The sequence below is a fragment of the Talpa occidentalis genome, unplaced genomic scaffold, assembly GCF_014898055.3.
Source record: "Talpa occidentalis isolate TD23 unplaced genomic scaffold, MPIMG_talOcc4v2.1 talOcc4.10, whole genome shotgun sequence".
Lineage (NCBI taxonomy): Eukaryota > Metazoa > Chordata > Mammalia > Eulipotyphla > Talpidae > Talpa > Talpa occidentalis.
The window spans coordinates 66,985,471-67,007,385 of record NW_023600993.1 but is presented as its reverse complement, the minus strand read 5'-3'; the positions used below and the strand labels follow the sequence as shown (position 1 = coordinate 67,007,385).

The window sequence follows — 21,915 nt, the reverse complement described above, 5'->3', positions numbered from 1 at the left end:
AAATTTTAAAGGGACCCTTATAAAAATACTTCAGCAAGCAATTACAAAATTGCTTATGAAAAAAACCAACAGAAAAAAAAAAAACAGAAAGCATAAATAAAAAATTTCATAGCAATATACCCTAAAGGGTATTTTATTTTATTTTATTATTTTTTTAAAGATTTATTTATTTATGCATACAAGAACTGGGGTGTAAGCCAGAGGTGTGGAGGGGTGAGAGGATTCACCAGAGACAGAGTGGGGAACAGAACAGGCAGAGTGACTGAAATACACTGCTAATGGGAGCAGCAGGTGAGTCAGGAGAGGTCTGCTGCACCATGTGGGTATCTCCCTGGCTGGGGATGGAACTCGTGTTGCAGAGGCTGTGGACTGCTTCATAGGTTGCAACTTAACCCCTTGCACCACCAGGGAGGCCCCCTAAAGGGTATTTTAAAAATGAAAATTTCATAAGTAAAAAATACAACTGACAAAAAAAAGTGGATGGGCTCAACATTAGAATATATAGGACAATGAAGAGAATTAGTAAAGTGGTAAAACATTAGCAATTACTCAGTCTAAACAACAGATAGTAGACTGAGAGAAAAAAATGAACAGACCCATCAGAGACTTTTACGACTATAAGATTTAACATCTGAGTCCTAGAAAGGGAGGAGAAAGAAAGGGGTTGAAAAAAATCAACAGTTAAAGAACTAATGGCTTAAACTCCTCAAATTTCACAAAAATATAAATTTGAGAAGTCTAGTAAAACCCAAACAGGATAAAAGCAACGATGTCCATGCCAAGTCACATGAACTTCTGAAAACTGAAGATAAGGAAAATGTTTTGAAAGCAACTAGGGAAAACCAATGCCTTATCTACTAGGGAAAAAGAACTTGAATGATAGCACATTTCTCTTCAGAAACCGTGGAGGTCACAAGTAGCACATTTTTCAAGTACTAAAAGAAAAGAATTGCTAACTCAGACCTGTAAGCCAGTTAAAACATGCTTTAAGTATGAAGGGGAAATCAAAACATTCCCAATTGAACGAACACTAGGAAAATCTGATGCCAGATTTTAGCTAGGCCTACCTAAAAGAAAGGCAAAAGAGAAAGAAAAAATAAGACAAGAAATCTTCAAACATCATGAAGGAAGAAAGATCATCACAAGCCAAATCTGGGTCAGACAATGAACTTTTCTTCTCGAGTTTTCTAAATTAGCAAATAATTTCTAAATTATTTGATGGGTGAAGTAAAAACTGTAGCACTGATGAAGAGGAAAATAGCATATGTTGAGTGAAAAAGGTAAAGGGATAGAAAAATTTCTGTATTTTACTGAAACTGATAAAATGATGACATCATTAGTCATGTTATAGTTATGCAAATGTAATACACATAGAGCAATTACTAAAAAAAAGTTATATTTGAAGAGATACACTATAATCAAGCAACTCACTGGAAGGCAGGAGAAAGAAGAGAAAAACACAAGAACTGAGCATAAATAGAAAACAAAAAAAAATGGGAGACAAACCATAACTTATCAATAATTACATTTAATATCAATGGTCTAAATACACCAATTAAAAACAGAAATTGACAGAATGGATTATGAAGCACAACTTAACTATATGCTGGCCACAAGAAATTCACTTCATAATGATATTATTATTGAAAAGAAAGTTGGGAGGCTATAGTAACAGCAGATAAAAATCAACTTCAGAGCAAAGAAAACTGCCACAGACACAGGGGGACATTACACAATGTTAAAAGGGTTAACCCCCAATAAGACAAAGTAATCCTAGATATGTATGCATCAAATTACAGAGCTGCAAAATATGTCAAAGATTGAGAGAGAGAAAAAGAGATAAAAAAAGGAGAGACAGTCAAATCTACAATTAAATGGGCAACTTCCACATACTGGACCAAAAAACAATTTTTTTTTAAAGATTTATTTATTTATTTATACAAGCACTGGGTACAGTCAGAAGTGCAGGAGGGTGAGAGAATTCACCAGAGCCAGAGCAGGGAACAGAACAGGCAGACTGACGAAATACACTGCTGAGGGGAGCAGTGGGCGTGGCTGGAGAGGTCTGTCTCACCATGTGGGATCCTCCCAGGTGGGCGGCCGGGGAACCAACCAGCGCCCCAGAGGCTGCAGGCAGCTTTGCAGCCCAGCCCATAAAACAAATTTTAACAAATCTATCAGAATCAAAATCAGGCCTAGTCAGAATGAAATCAAACTCAGAATCAACATGAAATAAATTAAAACAGAACAATGTAACAGTCAAAGCAATGTGATAGCGAAGTCAACAGCAATAAAAATGCAAACAAAACAAAGAGGAAGATCTGTAAGCTAAGCCTTCATTTCAACTCTCTAAAAAAAGAGTGAAATAAATCCATAGAAAGTAGTAGTATGGGCCTCCCCTGGCAGTGCAGCGATTAAGCACTGGGCTGTGAAGCTGCCCACAGCCTCTGCAGCACCAGTTTGATCCCTGGCTGCTGGTGAGGGTCCCACATGGCGCGCAGACCTCTCCTGCCACACTCGCTGCTCCCCTCAGCAGTGTACTTCATCGGTCTGCCTGTTCTGTTCCCCACTCTGGCTCTGATGAATTCTCTCACCCTCCCGCGCTTCTGACTGTACCTAGTGCAGTTTATTTATAAATAAAGAAATGAATCTTTAATATAAAGATTTATAAATAAATAAATCTTTAAAAAAAGTGGTAGGATGAAAATAATAAAGATAACAGTAAAATTAATCAAAGTGAAAAAGAAAACCATCAAATTCTATCAAATATTTACAGAAGAATTAACAATCTTTCACAAATTATTACAAAAAATAGAAAAGGGAGTACTTCCCAACTTACTCTATGAGGCTAGTGTTACCTTGCTAGCCAAACCAAAGACATCACAAGAAAAGAAAATTAAAGATCAATATGCCTTATAATGATGCAAAATACTACCAAACTAATTCTAGTAACCTACAAAAAGGATTATATACCATGACTCCGCATTAAAGAATTAATTTTGTCCATAGTGAGAGCTTCCCTTTACCTGTGGCTCCTAGGAGGCATTCACTAAGTCCTTAGAAAGTCCTGCATGAAAGATAAGGCAAGTGGGTTCAGGCTCAACCTACAGAGGAACTCAGAATATGGGTGATCAACCAGGTCTACATATCTGAACCCCATAAAAACTCTGGACCCCAATTTTAGTGAGCTCTTCTGGTTGGCAATATTTTTTTTTCTTTAAATTTATTTATTTATACAAGCACTGGGTACAGTCAGAAGCGCGGGAGGGTGAGAGAATTCACCAGAGCCAGAGCAGGCAGCAGAGCAGGCAGAAGGACCAAAGTACACTGCTGAGGGGAGCAGCGGGCGGCAGGAGAGGTCTGCGCGCCATGTGGGATCCTCCTCCGGTGGCCGGGGAGCAGCTGGGGATCAAACCGGCGCTGCAGAGGCTGCTGGCAGCTTCACAACCCAGAGCTCAACCGCTGCGCCACTGGGGAGGCCCTATATATTTTTTTTTAAAGATTTATTTATTTATGCATACAAGAGGTAGGGTATAGGCCAGAGGTGCGGGTGGTGAGAGGATTCACCAGAGACAGAGTAGGGAACGGAACAGGTGGAATGACTGAAATACACTGCTGAGGGGAGCAGTGGGCATGACAGGAGAGGTCTGCTGCACCATGTAGGTTAGCTCCCTGGCCGGCTGGGGATCGAACTCATGTTGGTAGTGACTGCAGATAGCTTCATAGTGCTGCGACTTAACCCCTTGCGCCACCAGGGAGGCCCCCTGGTTCGCAATATTCTATGCATATTTTACTATTTGCACAGTTCCCATAGGGGAAGACAACAGGAAGTGCCATAACTAGAAATCTTCTGGACCCTGAACTTTGACTGATTATAATTTGTATCTTTTTCTAAAATAAACTGTAATTGTGAATCTAACAAATTTTAGTGAGTTCTGTGAGTCATTCTAGAGGATTATAAAACTTGAGCATATTTCTTAGAGACTCTTCAAATTTTGTGATAACCAAGTAGGATTTATCCCAGGAATGTAAGGTCGGTCCAACCTATAAACAATTAATGAAATGCACCATATTAATAGATCAAAGGACAAAACCACATGATCATCTCAACAGACGCAGAAAAAGCACTTGACAAAATCCAACACCCTTTGATGATAAAAATACTAAACAAGGAAGAGAAAGAACTTACTCAAATTGAGAGGGCATCTATAAAAACCCACAGCTACATAATACATAATGGTTAAAGAATGGAAAGTTTCCTTTAAAAGATGGGAACAAGATTAAGTAGCTCTTGCTACTTTCATTTAACATTGCACTGGAGCCAGTAGGGTAAATGACAAGAAAATGAAGTAAAAGGCATCCAGATTGGAGAAGAAGCAAAACTACTACTATTTTTTAGATGACATGATTTTGTACACAGAACATCCTAAGAAATTCACAAAAAGCCATCGGAGCTAATAAACAAGGTTCAGGAGGCTGCAATATATAAAAGCAGCAATCCAAGAAGAAAATTAAGAAAAAATCCCATTTCTAATAGTATCAAAAAGAATAAAATGCTTAGGAGTACATTTAACTAAAGAGCAAGACTTTCACATTATATAAACATTGGCTAACAAAATTAAAGAAGATCTAAACAAATAGCCACTCATGGAAGATGATGTTAAGATGTTGTTAAGATGGCAGTACCTTCCAAAGTAGTCTACATATTCACTGTACTCCCTGTCAAAGTCCCAGCTGGTTTCTTAGCAGAGATTGAAAAGCCTACCATAAAATTCATATGGAAATACAAATGTTTGTGAGCAGCCAAAATGATCTTGAAAAAGAGCAAAACTAGAGGAGTCACAATTCCTGACTTCAAAACTTAAAGCTACAGTGATCAGAGTAGTGTGAAAATGGCACAAAGACAAACTTATAGGAAAACGGAACAGAACAGATAATCCAGAAATAAACTTTGCACATCGTTCAAATAATTTAACAAAGGTGCCAACATCATTCAATGGCAAAAGGATAGTTTTTTTAAACACATGGTTCTAGGAAAACTGGATAGCCACATGCAAAAGAATGAAGCTGGACCCTTACTAATAACAAATAAAAAAAAAATGAACTCAAATGCATTTAAGATCAAACTTAAAAGTTGTAACTAAAAAAACTCTCAGAACAAAAAGGAGAAAAGATTCATGACCCCGGATTTGGCAGTGATTTCATGGATATGTCATAAAAAACACATGAGAAAAGAAACCAAAATAAATAAGACAAATAGGACTTCACTGAAATTGAAAACTTTATGAATCAAAGGACACTAATATTAAGAATAAAAGGCAATTCGCTGAATGGGAGAAAATATCGGCAAAACATCTATCTCTAAGGAATATATATCTATTATATTCTGGAGAGATATATATATTTTTCTAGAGATCTCCAGAAAAAAAATATAAAATATGTGCGCGCGCGTGTGTGTGTGTATATATATATATCTCCACAATATATAAAGAATACATAAAGAATTTTTAAAACAAAACACAACGGAGCCCTTATACCCTGCTGGTGAGAGTATAAAAAGGTATAGCCACTGTGGAAAAGACTTTTCTGTCAGTTTCTCTTAAAAAAAAGTCACATGGCCAATGAATATCAAACCTAGCTACGTAACCAAGACAACTGCAAACACATCTACAAAAACTGAACAATTGTTCATAGCAGCATTATACATAGTAGCCCTATAGTGAAAGCAACCACATGTTTATTAGTTGACAGACGCATAAACAAGCTGGGAACATTGCTCAGCTGTAAGAAATGAAGTATTAGTACATCATTTAAGTGAAAGAAGCTAGTAACAAAATGACTCATACCATGTGATTCCACATACACAAAGGCCTACAAAAAGCAAATCCACTGAGACAGGAAGAACATAGGATTTTTCAGGGACTGAAAGAGAGGAGAGTAGAGTTTCTTTTTGGGATGATGAAAATGTTTTTGGAATTCAGTAGTGGTGATGATTTATGCAACTCTGTGAATACAGTAAACACGAACGACTTGTACTTAAATAGAAGTATATAATGTGTGAATTACGTTTTAAAAAGAATTAAATAAAAAAATTAATTTAAAAAAAAGATCCAGAAGGACATTCATCAGAAGCTAAACAGCAGTGCCTTACCTGCTCGTAAATCTCAATGGCTTTCTGGTACTGCTCAAGCTGGGCGGCATATGCTGCCACCTTCAGGAGACACTTGTTTGCCGAACTGCAATCAAGAATTAGAGCAGAATAAATAATCATCTCATAGAAAAATGAAAAGATATCCCAGTACACCTTTATTTGATACAGCCCAATATACTCACAAAGAATAGTGAAGGTTTGTCTTTTATCATATAGCAAAATAAATTAAGAATAATAATACTTGCCTGTTGGATTCTTCTCCTTTGTAATAATCAGCTGATTGTTCATAATGAGCGATCGCCTAAAAATACACACCTATGTTATTTTCAAATGATTTGAAGAACTTCATCTAAAAAACCATATTATAAATAATCCTGTTGCGACACAGTAAACCTTTCATAACCTGGTTTACTTCATTTAGAGAACACAAGAAATCATGTATCTCCAGACAAGTGTAGAGGCAGAATATTGGCTGGTGGGCAAAATATCTTCTTCCCTTCCCTCATGGCAAATGGTCAGTTACACCCTTTTCCCAGCCTGCACTGTAATTAGGGGTAAGCCATGTGATCTGTCCTTTGCAATGGGATGTAAGTAGACACGCTGTGGGCTACTTCTGGGCTTGGCCCACACATGTGATTTTGTATTCTTCTCCAGTCCATTTCCCTTTCCCATGAGCATGAACGGCAATGACCAAGTCTAGAGCAACAATGAAGTCACAAAATGGAGATGGCAAAAATTCTGTCTGCCTAGTTTCTACAAAGGCCAGAATGTAGCCCACTCCCTGGATCTCTATCACTGACAAATCCAGAACAGTTACACTGGATTGTTATTTTAGAGACACGTGAAGCCCTATCACATTTCAGATCTATAGCTTGCTATGGCAGTACAAACTTTCTTCACTAATAGCAAAAGTGACATCTAAAATAAGGGTGTTGCCTTCAATCTGAAATATGTGTGTTACCACAGGAGAGCTCAGTGGTCGCAAAATTTAGTGGTTGCTAAGTTAACAGACAAAGGGAGAGGAAACAGGTTGAAAGCTGGAAAGCTCAAAGTCCTTATTATGTTATGGCTTCATATTCAGTGAAATCAAACACACAACTCTGAAGGCAGAAAGATGCCCACTGAAGCCAGAAATTTTATGGGATGCAGCTCTATAAAAAGAGCCAATGATAGTGAGTGCTGCATCTTTCAGCAAGGCTTTACAGGAGAGAACAACCTGGAAAGAATCATCTTTTGCAGGCAACTATAAGAAAAGGACAAAGTCCAGAGATGGGAGTCTCACAAAACTGGGAAGACCAATAGCTTCTATACCCTAAATGGCAAGAGGTAAGTATGAACAGTTTTAAACTAGTGGGGATGGCAAACTTCTCTGAAACAGGCCAGATACTAGATATTTTTAGGATTTATGAGTCACAGATCTATTGCAACCACTCAGCTCGCCTGTGGTAACACAAAAGCAGACACAAATGATACATAAAATGAACAAGTATGGCTATGTTTCAATAAACTTCAGTTATGAGCAATGAAATTTCAATTTCATATAATTTTATGTGTCATGAGATGCTTTTTTTCCTACCAATGATTAAAAAATGTAAAATCTACTCCTACCTTGCAAGAGTACATAAACAAGTGTTGGGGTCATAGATTCCTCCCTCAACATTAACTTTTTCCTAGTAAACCCAAAGAAGGAGCTGGCATTATGTGAAAATCAGAGTACAGACGCTGCCTTCCCACTCAAAACCATTAGTTCAATGGCTTCAAGGTGTCCCTATTGAGTTAAGAAAGAACAGGGACAAGAAAACAACAAACAACATAAAACAAGCTAAGGAATTAGGTTAAAAAATCCCTTTGGTTGTAGTTACTGGCACATGGAGCTGACAAGAAGCAAACAGATGTGCCCCATTGAGCCTCCACTGAAGCCACAGGCTAAAGAGGCAAAGTCAACATTAACTGTGTCTGGATTGTATTGTGGACAGTTCTGTGAAAAGTAAGGCACTTCTATGCTTGAATAATTATGTTTTGGGTCTACTCTTTCAGTCATTTAGACTACCTTAATATGCTTCCTAAATTTTATGTATAAAAGGAAAAAAAACTGGAAACAACATACGTGGTTAAATATAACGGACTACTGGTAAGATTAGAAGTAATGACAGAAAGTATCAATATGGAATTTTCCCTATACATATTAAATAACAGCCATAAAAGAAGAAACACACTATAGCCCTCTTTTTACAAAGATAGACACATATGGAAGACATCTGGAACCCATTCCTTTGGAGCCCTTCTTAGAGCTGTCACCTACAAACATAGATGAGGTTACTGGACAAATGTACATCTTTTCCCACTATAATGTAAGCTCTATGAGGGTAGGTCTCTGATGGTTTGCTCACCATTAAGTCCCTGAGTCTAGAATAATGCCTATCATATACTAGGTGCTCAATAAATAGATGCTAAATGAATGAATGTAAACTGCATTTCAAATGAAGGTTCCCTATTAACTACTGCCAATATCTAGGTTAATTTGGAATGTCTTTCAATGAATTTTTAATCAAAAATAATTGTCTTTGGGGCCTCCCTGGTGGCGTAAGGGGTTAAGCACCACACTATGAAGCAATCCCCAGCCTCTGCAGCACGAGTTCAATACCCAGATGGCTAGGAGGGAGCAATCTACATGGCGCAGCAGACCTCTCCTGTCTCTCCTGCTGCTCCCCTCAGCAGTGTATTTCACTCAATATGCCTGTTCTGCTCCCCACTCTGTCTCTGGTGAATCCTCTCACCCCCGCATCTCTGGCCTATACCCCAGCTCTTGTATGCATAAATAAATCTTTAAAAAAATTGTCTTTGAACTGTCTTCATTTCCTAAAGTATTTGGCACTCCTCCCCATTTTAATAAATGGAGTAAAGTATCAGAAATATGGCCAAATTTTTCTATCCATGTTCCCCAGGGTCAGAAAACAGTGAAGGGTTATAGTTTCTCTGAATTATTTAAAAGATCACATAAAGAGGGCTCATTTATTATATACTTCCATGATTTTACACTTCATTGTTTACCAGCTAAAATCTGAATGAATCAGAGAACATATAAGTATTATGTATTAGCAGGGAAGAAATTCCTTTGCAATCAATCAGATATTAACTGATTCAAACTGAAACTTCATGCATCACCAACCACACTGTGATGAGTCCAACCAGGGAAGTGAAGATGGTGTTTCTAAATACAGGGAAGAAAACAAGCTATCCCTGTGGATATTCTTAAAATGCTTTTCTTTTAAAGAGTACACATCAGTGAAAAGAGTTGCCACCTACTGGCCAACTCACAGAATGTCAGGGACACCATGAGTAAGGATGGGGGCTTCAGAAAGGGACCTGAAAAATCACCAATGTTTTTAACAAGATGGAAAACAAGAGCACACCTTAGATCATTTCATCCACCTTGAATCTTACAGAGATCCATGTAGAGAAGTAGCTGTCTGAGACCGTGCCCTGGCAGCAGAGAGGGTACTGTGCTACGGGACCTTGCCTCACCGATCTTCTGAGCATCATGGAGAAGGAACTGAAGCAGTAGCTTTAGCTGGCAAGAGGTTCTATGTACAAGTGCTTGTACCCCCAAGACAATTCAAACTCCATAAAGATACTGTGCCTGTCCAAGACAGCCTGACCAAATAAATATTTCATTCACAGCATACGCATACCCTTCCTGTTCTGTCACTGACTTTGCATCAGGGAACAAAGAGCTCATCATCTGCCTGCAGGTTCTACAAATAATCTCTCCAAAGAGAAGGTTCACAGGCAAATGCCAATGGTCCTGATTTAGTCAAGATACGGGGCTAGCCTTGGAAAAGCATGACACAGAGGACCAAAAAGGTCAAATAATGAAATAGATGCAACAAGTCCAAGTGAATTTTGTGCTAAGTAACCAAAAGGTGGCAGTCAGCATGAAATCAGAGTGAGAGTTCACAAAGACAATCCAACTTTAGTACTCAGAGATGCCTCCCCAAACCATCTGAGACTCCATTAGCTCTGGGAGATACACAGCTAGGGTAGAGATGGGACGTCATTTGTTTATCAGAGCCTACTGTCCCAGAGTTCTGAGTTCTTGGGATAAAGCAGTAAACAGGGGCAAAGCCCCCTACTGACATGGAATGGCCCCCTCTAGTGGAGGGAGAGAGCCGATGAACACCCGGCCTGATGAACAAGCATGTCATAGCATGTGATGGAAAGTGACAAGTGCACTACAAAAATAAAAAAAAAGGAGTGAGATATAAGAAATGTCTGGGTATGTAGCTGTGAAAGGTTGAGGTTCTATTTTAATTATGTAGTAATGATAGATTTCATGGAAAAGGTAAAAAAAATATTGAAGGACAAAGGGAAGTTAGCCACATGGACATCTAGGGAAGAATTATCCAAGTAGAGGCAAAAGCTATGCAAAGGACCTGAAGCAGGAGCTTATCTGGCATGTGTGAGGAGCAGCAAAGGGGTCAGGGTGACTACAGCAGGTGCAGCAGGGTACAGCAGGGAAGAAAGGCAGGAAAGAGTAACAGAAAGATCCAAGAGGCATGTGGTAGGGGGTAGGGGGTGAAATCAGGGGGTCATTGAGGCTACCTCCACGGTTCTGGCAGTTCTTCTGACAGGGGCCAATGTCAGTTGTAAGCAAAAGTAAAAACACAATCTAATTTACTGTTGACAAGGATCACTCCGGCTACGCGGTTAAGTTGGGGGTGAGACAGAATGTTATTGATCACATCAAAAACAGGTATAATAAATGAAATTATTATTTTTGTCAAAAGAGAATTCTCTCATGTTTGCATTAGTATCTGTCCTGCTAAATACTAAGTGACTGACATTATATTTACCCCCTTGATCCAATGGGATTTTGATGAACCTGCATATTTCTCAGTATAAAGTCCCCTTTATCTGAGAAAATATGTAAGGAGGAATGGAAAAGAGTGAATTCAAAAGGAAGACAGTGATGACTGGGGACCCTGTGCCCAGGACTCAACTTCAGTCAGAGTAGAAGAAAGGAGGCCAGCTCAGAAGCTTCTGCAGTGATCCAGCGGAAACTGGGGGACAAGGTAATGAGAAATGGTGATACTCAGGAGTTTTGAGGACAATGCTCATAGAAACTGCTCTTGGGTTGGATGTGGAGAAAGAGAAGGCAAGGATGCCTGTGGTCTGAAAGGGAACACTGGGTGTGGTGGGAGTGCAAGATCAAAATCAGTCTCAGACATGCTAGGTTTGAAATGACTACTGGATGCGAGGGGAGATGTTGGCAGACAAGCGGATACAGGAACCTGAAGTTAGTTCACAGAGAGGTTTGGGCTGCAGATAGACTTTCAAGTCACTGGCAAAGAGCTAACATTTTGACTGAAAGCTGAATGAGTGCAGTAAGAGGGAATAAGTACAGAATGAGAGAAGCCCTAATCTCAGGACACCGCACACTTCAGCGGGGGAGAAGGCGGCCAGCCAAGGAGTCAGGAAAGAATACTCAGCGCAGTGGACAGATAATCAGGTGGGCACTAAGTCCAGAAGCAAAACAAAGGTGAGGATTGTCCAGAGCCGCAGGGGCGCAGAGTGCCATGATCCACTCAGGAGGCATGGACAGTGCTTCGAGCACGTTTGGCATCCATTAGTCTGGCAGTAACTAGTCAGATCTCTAATATGGTTTGCCTTTCTCATTTACATCTGCCATCTTTCATAGTTCTCAGAACAGCTTTACATTAACACTTATCTCTAGTCTGATTTAAGGCAGCCTCTGGAATCTGACAGATGCTTTCCTCCCCTTAAGAACACTCTGTCCCTGTTGGCAATCCCGTAACTGAGAAGACAACAGAAGAAAGGAGAAATCTCAGCACTGGGGTGGGTTGTGCATTAGCTCAGCTGGTTCCAATCCAAGTGACCCTAAGGAGCATTACCCTTTTGGACCCTTGTTTCCACACCTGTAAAGACACTCCAGTGTAGTACAGCTGAAATGCAGAAAAATTCATGTCATGCCATCAAGGACAAAATCTGGGAAACAGTAGGTGTTCAGTAAATATTTCCTCCTTCTTCTCTTATTTTGCTCCTATAGGTATATAACCTCATTTTACTGCACTTCACTTTATTGTGCTTCACAGAGTCTGCACTTTTTTTTTTACAAACTAAAGGTTTGTGTCAAGCAAGTCTATGGGAACCATTTTTTCAACTGAAATGTGCTCATTTTTTTTAGCTCAGATATACTCAGCATTTTCCAGTATCTTTTAATTAAGGTATGTATATTGTTTTTTAAGATAATGCTATTACACACTTAATAGACTATCATAGAGTGTAAGCATAACTTTTATATATACTGAGAAACAAAATAAAATAATTTGACTTGTTTTGTTGATATATATATATATATATATATATATATATATACTTTATTGCAATGGGTTGAAACTAAATCCATGATAGCTCTGAGGTGTGCTTATATAAACCACAACTCATAAATTCAGACCCAAATGAAACACGTTTGACCAAGCTGGCATTTGCCTATCTTCTTCCTCAAGGTCAGGGTATGAATATAAAGACATGGAAATGTCTGCCAGGACTTAAACTTTCTTCATAGGGTACTGCCGAGGCCTCAATGAAAGAGATGAAGAGTTTTCTGGTAATCTCAATGTTTTGACATGAGTCAGAGAGAACAGAAATAATAGGTAGGTTTGCTAAATCTTAACCAGTTCTTGTATCTCAGACACCCACTTTAGAAAAATAGCCTTTCTACTTCTCAGCCTACCAGGTCCCTGAAGCCATCTGTGATTATTACTCTGTGCCACTTAATTCTGCTGGAAGAGAGATTTCCGCAAGTCAACTTAACTACCTATTCTGCACCAAGTTTATGAGGAATCTTGTCCATTACTTACCTTCTCGATGTCTACAAGTTCAGTCTCATAGATCTCAGCAATGGTAATATGGTGCTTGGCTGCAATTGTAAACCTTCCCTGGAGAGACAAATAAATAAGAGAATCATATTCCTGTTCTGCCTATTTGAAAGCCAATTAATTTGGGAACAATAACAAAAAAGAATACAACTCGAAGCCATCTCAGGACTCCACCCCACAGCCACTCAAGTAAGGCAATATCTTACCATGTCTGTGTAAATGTCGATGGCTGCATTTAAGCAGTTGATAGCCTCTGCAGCGTAGGCATTTAAGAAAAACAATGAAAAATCCATTCAGTCAAAGAGGGTTCAGGTGAGCCTATCTTCTTGGTTGCCACTAAAATGTTAAGGAGCTCCCAGGAGTTTGGGGTGGAAGGTGGGTAGGTTAATGAGAAGCAACACAAATCACGCACAGTCCAGACCCATCAGCATGCTCTATCTGCAGCCGCTGCAGGGTAAGTTAGGGAACTGGAGGTGGAGAAGTACTGGCTGAGTACTCTTAACCTGACAGTGAGGACTCCATCCAGAGAAAGACTGCATTATAAAGAAGACAAAACCACGAGGTTTGTCATCAACAAACCTATTTTGTATCTGATAAAATATAAATGTATTCTTCACTGATATCATGTATGTATATTACTTTTGGAAGACAGTACCACTTTACTAGAAGATCACTTCAACAGGTTCTATTCTTCTTGCTAAAATCAAAAGTCCTTTGAAATTCCTGTTCTGACATCTCTCAAGTTAAGTCAACATTTTGTACAATGTTAAAAGATGCTAAATTTTGGTCAACTAACATGCACACAAAAGGAAAGGGAAAAATCTAATAAATAAGAGTGATAATAAAGTATATTAATTTTCCTAGTAAGTGAGTCAGCAAATTTCCCATCATAAAGTGGCAGTGTTTATGTTAGCGCATAGTTGACAATTCCAAATTTATTGCTTTTGGTTTAAAAGAGCAAGCAGAGAATAAAAGCCTAACTGAAGAATTAGAAAGGTTAAGCAGGTTAATAAAAATTAAAAGCAATTTCCCCTTATAAACTACACAAGAAATGTGGATTCACTGTTAAACCACTAAACACACAGAAAAGTATAAAGAGAAAAATAGCTAGCTGTAGTCCCACTCAAACCCATTTTTGGTATTTTGACACAATCCAGTGCTGATAAAATCCAGTGTTTTCTAGATGCATTTCTATGTGCACAAACTTCTTTATGAATCTGAGATCTCAATTTCTACGTGGTTCTTTAGTTACAAATAAACATTTGTCAGGTCACTGAAGATTCTCTGAAAGTAGGGATTTTAATGTCTGCATAATATTCTAAACTATGGACACATTATAATTTTACCATTATTCTTGCTCCTCTATTTAGATTGTCCAGTTTTTCACTTTTGGAAATAAACTGTGATTAATCTTAACACAAAAGTCCTTGAAGATATCTTATTTCTGTCTGATATTTTCATAAAAGTTAGGATTTCTGTGCTAAAATGAACTGCTGAAAGAAAAGGGGAGATTGTGTTGCTATACGGCATGTGGAGGAAGGAAGAAATTATGCTTTTAATTGCAAAGTATCTACTCCTCTAACTGAAAAAATAACATTTGCAAAATTTTATTTTAAATACTCAAGTTCTTCCTTAAAACAAATACTTTGGAAAACACTTCTAAAAAAGTCAGATGGATACTGTCTGAATAAATTGCTTTTAATTTTCAAATATTACAATCTCCCATTACTGAATCTTGAAATACACTAGGTATTTAGGAGTAAGGAAACATTTTGCTTCCTTTAATGAACAATATACATATTCATAAAATTAAGATATAAGAAGTCTTAGATAAAATTAATTTCTAAAAAATTCTCCAAAATGCAACATAAATGGAGTTTATAATGGTGTTAAAAACTAAAACAGGGTAAATTTAATGCATTTTCTCCTCCAAAGGATTAAAAATGATTTCTAAAGTTACCAAAATCTCTATTATTCTAAAGTACAAAATCTTTTCACTAGGATTCAAAATGTCCAACAATGTAATTGTGTACTAGGTTACCAACATTGACCCCCTCCCATCCACGGCACCCAGAGACAGAGGCATGCCTTACCTTGAGGGTCTGCCTTTTTGTAAGCATTTCCAGCATCCACAAAGCTGGTAGCAGAATCATGTTTGCTCTGTAGCTGCATGTGGAGCTTGGCTGCTTGACAAAATGCATTTCCTGCAGCTGAAGGAGATAAATTAGTATAGTTAAACACAAAGCATTAAGTATCCCCTATCCCGAGCTTGAACTGTTGGGCTTACTCCTAAAAAAAGTCCCATTTCACTGAAAAGAAGCAGAGTCAGAAGAAGCACATGTGAATGTGACTGAGTACACCTTAGGTGAATATAAAAATAGTCAGAATTAAGTCAAATAGCAATACGGGCTTCATCAGCCCCAAGAGACCTCCCAAGTGGCCTGTGGGCAACAGACCTCATTCAATAGCTACAGTCAAGTCTAGGTCATTCAATTCTTTCAATTCTGTTCCTCAGCATAAAATAAACACTGAATAGGGAGGGGTATTAAGCTACAATGTAAATAAAGATAAAACACTGAGATCAAGAATATTGTTTACTTATCCTTTCATCTTATAGTAAATCAGTAATGACTTAGCAGTCATTATTGATAAAATTGCTAATGAGGGATTTATGAAAAAAATAAGTTTTTCAGAGTGAAAATTATGCCCACAATTTCAAAATTCAAGGTTTTTTAAAGTTTATTAACAAAATCTGACTAAAATTTATGAGGATTAGACTTTTTAAGAGATTTTTTTTTTTTAAATTTATGTTTGCACAGAAGAACTGGGGTATAGGCCAGAGGTGCAGGGGGCAGGGGCAGGTTGAGGATTTACCAGAGAGAATGGGGAGCAGAACAGGTGGATTTACTGAAATACACTGCTGAAAGGAGCAGCGGGCAAGACAGGAGAGGTCTGCTGAGCCATATATGGGTTAGCTCCCTGGCTGGGGAGCCATATATGGGTTAGCTCCCTGGCTGGGTTAACTCAGGCCATAGGGTGACAGCACTGAGACTTAACCTGAGGCCACCAGGGAGGCCCTACTATTTATACCCCACTTTGTATGGAAACATACATACTAGGCATGGTTATGGTGTGCCCCCCATCTCTCTGCGGGATCATGGCACACATAAAAAGTGTATGTCCTCAGTTTTATTCAGAAAAGGTTTTTGGATTAGGGACTATGAATTCTGGAGTGGCAAATAAAAGAGGAAGGGAATCCCTAGCAATGGAGTCAGAGGAAAAAGGAACAAATGCTTTAAGGCAAGAGGAGGCTGGAACTGCAGGCTTGTGATAAGCCTGATCAGTCTGCAGAGGAATGAAGGTGCAGGTTAGTGGAAATCAAGGCTGAAGACACCATCAGGCCAGTTCAAGAAGGGCTTAAAATCTCAAATGAGGAACCTGGAAAAAATGAATCCATTTCATTTTGAGGCTCTCAGTTCAAAGAAAGGTCATGGCAATACCTCAAAAAAATGAGTACAGTAGACTGGGACACATGCACACCTTTGGAGACACAGTTCAGTGCGGTCTGGACTAAGAAGGTAGTGCTGGCAGGAATGGAGGGGGAATATTCACTCCTCTAGGAAGAGCAAGATTAAGAACATCACAAATCTTTTGGCATTTAAAAAATTTGCATTTCAAAAAAAATTCAGAGAAGTACTGAAAATAGTAACAGATGCCTAAGAAAGCTTTGCTGTATTAAACATTTACTTTAAATTTATTTTTAAGAAATAAAACATTCAGTTCCACCAATGCTTCACCTGCCACGTTTGTCCCAACCCCTCTCCAGAGAGCATATAATTCCCACTAAGTTTCTGGGTTTTCACCCGAGGAAAAAAAGGATAGTACAAACTCCTGAGGGAGCCTGCTCAGGTTCAAATCTTGCTGTGTCTCAGTTTCTGATAAAGTGTCCAGGCAGTTTTGAAAATATTTTTTAAAAAGATTTATTCATTTATTTATGCATACAAGAACTGGGGTGTAAGCCAGAGGTGCGAGGGTGAGAGGATTCACCAGAGAGAGTGGGAGCAGAACAGGCAGACCTACAAAATACACTGCCGAGGGGAGCAGCAGGCAGGGCAGGAGAGGTCTGCGGCACCATGTGGGTTTCTCCCTGGCGGGCAGGGAATCAAACTCGTGCTGCAGTGGCTGGCAACAGCTTGATAGCTCTGTCTTTAACCCCTGCGCCATCAGGGAGGCCAGTTTCGAAAATATTTTAACCATCAGCCTGGCGTGGGCACTGACTAGTCAGAGGAAATTAGAGAAGCCCTGCCAGCAGGCTTGAAACCTTCCACTGGTGAATCATGACGTTGGGGATCACAGATGAGGCATCAAGGTCAAGTGCCAGGGTAGTGGGCAGGCACCCAGTTAGGGAAGCAGCTAGCTTCCAAGCAGCAATTCAGGACTCTTTCAGCTGAAGAGCATCTCTGCCCGGCTCTGCCTCAGCAGGGTGTAGTACTATAATGACTTAGTCTTCCCAAGTAAAGCTGGCTCTAGTTACACAGGTTGGCTATTGTCATTATTACATCAAATCCATTTTTAAAGCATACTTGAGGTTTGGCATGTTTAAATATAATCAATCCTTTCAGAATCTACACCCTCCCTCTTCCACCAATCTGTCCCAGAACCAATCATGGCCCCTCCTTCCCTGAGTGTACTAGTACATCTAGGAGCTCTCAGGCTAGGTCCATTTCCCCAGACAACGTTAAGTGCTTTAGTGTTTCAATTTCGTGCTCCCACCTTCCAAAACTAGCCATTGGCTCCCTTTTTCACTCTGAGCACTTATTTCTATCACTGTTGACAAATGCCAGTTCGATTTCTCCAATCTTGGAGGTGAATTTAAAAGAGTATATATTAAACCAAAGTCAAACAGCTTAGCGGGCTAAATTTACTCAAATGTAAAATTGGCCTAATGCCTGACATGGTAATCTAAAAGAACTATAAAAGAACTATATATAAAAGAACTATAAAGAAATGCAGTGGTTATCATCACTACCACTGTAATATGGTAATGGAGTCTAAGAATCTAATATTTACCCACTCACAAATATTCTAAGCAGAGGGGAGAGGGAGGGAAGGCAATGTAGGAAGGGTGGGGAGGGAGCACAATGGAATGAGGTGGAGGATGGTGGGTGCTTTGGTGGTGGGAGAGCTATGGTGACCACACATGCAGGGAGAATCCTACACTGTCAAAAAACTAACAAGAATGTACAAAAAGTACTTAATTAAAAAATAAAAAACAAATATCCTGAGCATATTGGGCTGCTGGTACTTGTCCAGTCCCCAGCAGAGATGAAGCATGGAAACATCTAACTACCAATGGCTTGCATTCTAGTGAGGGACAGCACATAATTGAAACACATAAGCAAGATAAATGAATACGCGCAAGTCATATAGTGTTTTGCTAGATGGTGATAAGGGTGTTAGAGAAAGGGGAGTAGGTTTCCCAGAAGGAGATGATCTATATTTTTAAAAGGGGTGGCTAGACAGACCTAAAATGACATTTGAGGACCTGAATGAAGCAGGGTACCATCACATTCTATTTGGGGGACAAGCATGCCAAACAGAAGGAACCAGCACATGCAAAGGTATTTCCTCCTTCAAAATGGCTTAGTGTTATCTCTGCCTGAAAAGCAAAGAAACAAAAACTTTATACCTACCACTCCAATTTTTAGCCATCTTGAACATATTTGCGGCTCTGGTATACATTTCACAAGCCTCTTCTATTCTTGTATTTCCCCTGAGAAAAATTAAAAAACGAGATTGTTTTACTATAACAACCACCCATGTATCTAATTCTTCCTCCCTCCTTCAAAAAAATAATAAACATTTAATGAGTACTTACTATGAGCTAACAAACACTGTATTAGTTGCTGCTCAAGGAGATACTCTTATTAAAATGGGGATATTTTCCAAATGAGAAAATTAATGCATACAAAAGTAAAATGACTAGTCCAATGTCACAGAGCAAGGACACCACAGCACTAAGACTCAAAAATACAGATCTGACCCCATGGCCTACACCCTTAATCAAGAGTTTTTTCCATATATGGAAACTGACTTTTTTTTTTTTTTTTGAGTTTTTTATTTTGCTTTATTTTCAAATGACGTAATACTGGCCTTTACATATTATTAAAAACTCCTTATATATATTGTTTTAATGGCTATTTAGTATTCCCATAATGTAAATGTACTACTATTTACTTAACTATTCTCTATGGTTGGCCATTGGGCTCTTCGGTTTTCTACTAAGGCATCTTCCACTGTGATGACTGTGTGCAGAATTTCTTCTGTTGGAATGTACTTTGGGATATAATCTTGGAAGTGAAATCCCCATATCCAAAATATGGATAGTTTTAGGATTTTAAATATAGGTTGTCAAATTGTTTTCCCAAAAGTTTGTACTTTTTTTTTTTATAATAAATTTTATTGTTATATTCCCCATACAATTGCAGCCCCCCATTCTGACCCCAATCCCTCCCCTCCCGCCCCCGCCCCCCTAAAAGTGTCTCTGGTTCATAGTTTTTTGTTGATTTTGATTTTCACTTTGTTATAGTTATTCATTTTCCTGGTCCCTTATTTAAGTTTTCTAGATTCCTGCTATGAGTGAGACCATCCGGTATTTTTCTTTTTCTTTTTGGCTTATTTCGCTGAGCATGATCCCTTCCAGCGCCATCCATGTTGCTGCAAATTGTATGTGCTTATCTTTTTTAAATGCTGAGTAATATTCCATGGTGTATATTTACCACAACTTCTTGATCCAGTCATCTATTTTTGGGCATTTGGGTTGTTTCCAAAGCTTAGCTATTGTAAACAGTGCTGCTATAAACATAGGGGTGCAGGTGTTCTTTGGAATTGATGTTTCTGTGTCCTTTGGGTAAATACCTAGGAGTGGAATTGCTGGATCATATGGAAGCTCTATGTTTAGTAGGTCCAGAAATCTCCACACAGCTTTCCACAGTGGTTGGACCAGTTTGCACTCCCACCAACAGTGCAGAAGAGTTCCTTTTTCTCCACACCCTCGCCAGCATTTGTTGTTGCTAGTTTTTTTAATATGTGCCATTCTCACTGGTGTACGATGGTATCTCATGGTAGTTTTGATTTGCATTTCCCTGATGGCAAGTGATGTTGAACATTTTTTCATATGCCTGTTGGCCATTTGCATTTCCTCTTCAGAGAAGTTTCTTTTTAGCTCTTCTGCCCATTTTTTGACTGGATTCTTTTCTTTGTTGTTGTTGAGTCTCATCAGCTCTTTGCAGATTTTTGTGATCAGTCCTTTATCATTAGTGTTGGGTGCAAAAATGTTCTCCCAGTTGGTGGGGTTTCTCTTTGTTTTCGTTATTGTCTCTTTTGCTGTGCAGAAGCTCTTTAATTTGATGTAGTCCCAGCTGTTTATCTTTGCCTTCACTATCACTGCTTTGGGTGATGTGTCTGTAAAGATGTCTTTGATGTGCAAATCACGTAGTGTTTCGCCTATATTTCCTTCTATATATTTTATGGTTTCAGGTCTTATGTCTAGTTCTTTAATCCATTTTGAGTTGATTTTTGTGTATGGTGTGAGGTAGTGGTCAAGCTTCATTCTTTTGCATGTAGCGACCCAGTTTTCCCAGCACCATTTATTGAACAAACTTTCTTTGCTCCAATGCATAGTCTTTGCTCCTTTGTCAAAGATTAGTTGACCATAAATCTGTGGGTTTATCTCTGGATTTTCTATTCGATTCCATTGGTCTGTATGTCTGTTCTTGTTCCAATACCATGCAGTTTTGATGATTATGGCTTTGTAGTATAGTTTGAAGTCTGGGAGTGTAATGCCTCCATTCCCTTCTTTTTTTTTCAGGAGAGCTTTGGCTATTCGGGGTTTTTTTGTGATTCCATATGAATTTCATCAATAATTGTTCTATTTCTTTGAAGAATGACATTGAAATTTTGATTGGAATAGCATTGAATCTGTATATTGCTTTTGGAAGGATGGCCATTTTAATAATGTTTATTCTTCCAATCCACGAGCAGGGGATGTCTCTCCATTTCTTTGTGTCTTCTTCTATTTCTTTTAACAGTGTTTTATAGTTTTCTTTGTATAGGTCCTTTACCTCTTTTGTTAGATTTATTCCCAAATATTTGATTTTTTTTGTTTCAATAACAAAAGGGATGGTTTTTTTGATTTCTTCTTCTTCAGATTTATTGTTTGTGTATAGGAAGGCTACTGACTTTTGCGTGTTGATTTTGTATCCTGCCACTTTACTGAACTGATTGATGAGTTGAATTAGCTTTTCTGTGGAGTTTTTGGGGTTCTCTATGTATAATATCATATCGTCTGCAAATAGTGATAGTTTGACTTCTTCTTTTCCTATTTGGATTCCTTGGATGTCTTTCTCTTGTCTTATTGCCCTGGCTAGGACTTCCAGTATTATATTGAAAAGCAGTGGTGAGAGTGGACATCCTTGTCTTGTTCCAGATCTTAATGGAATTGCTTTCAGCTTTTCACCATTGAGAATGATACTGGCTGTTGGCTTGTCATAGATGGCCTTTATGATGTTGAGGTATGTTCCTTGTATCCCAAGAATTTCAAGGGCTTTTATCATGAATGGGTGTTGCACTTTGTCGAAAGCTTTCTCAGCATCTATTGATATTATCATATGGTTTTTATATTTCTTTTTGTTGATGTGTTGGATAACGTTGATTGATTTTCGGATGTTAAACCATCCTTGTGCCCCTGGAATGAATCCTACTTGGTCGTGGTGAATTATCTTATGGATACATTGTTGGATTCTGATGGCTAAAATTTTATTGAGGATTTTTGCATCAGTGTTCATTAGGGAGATTGGCCTGTAG

At 38.6% G+C, this 21,915-nt stretch overlaps 1 protein-coding gene across 2 annotated transcripts in view; it reads right to left on the bottom strand.

Annotated features, from left to right (window-relative positions):
* The window catches only part of NAPB (NSF attachment protein beta), a 57,319-nt gene that overhangs the window by 8,434 nt on the left and 26,970 nt on the right, over positions 1–21,915 (bottom strand). Inside the window, exons 2-7 of one of the 2 annotated variants that reach the window (XM_037493807.2) lie at positions 18,744–18,823; positions 15,144–15,260; positions 13,257–13,303; positions 13,033–13,110; positions 6,397–6,452; positions 6,152–6,236 (exon numbers count right to left, since the gene is read on the bottom strand). In XM_037493807.2, coding sequence (XP_037349704.1) covers positions 6,152–6,236; positions 6,397–6,452; positions 13,033–13,110; positions 13,257–13,303; positions 15,144–15,260; positions 18,744–18,823 — 463 coding nt within the window. Of the gene's footprint in view, positions 1–6,151; positions 6,237–6,396; positions 6,453–13,032; positions 13,111–13,256; positions 13,304–15,143; positions 15,261–18,743; positions 18,824–21,915 lie in introns of those variants that run through there. The other variant, XM_054695948.1, reaches the window with a different exon arrangement.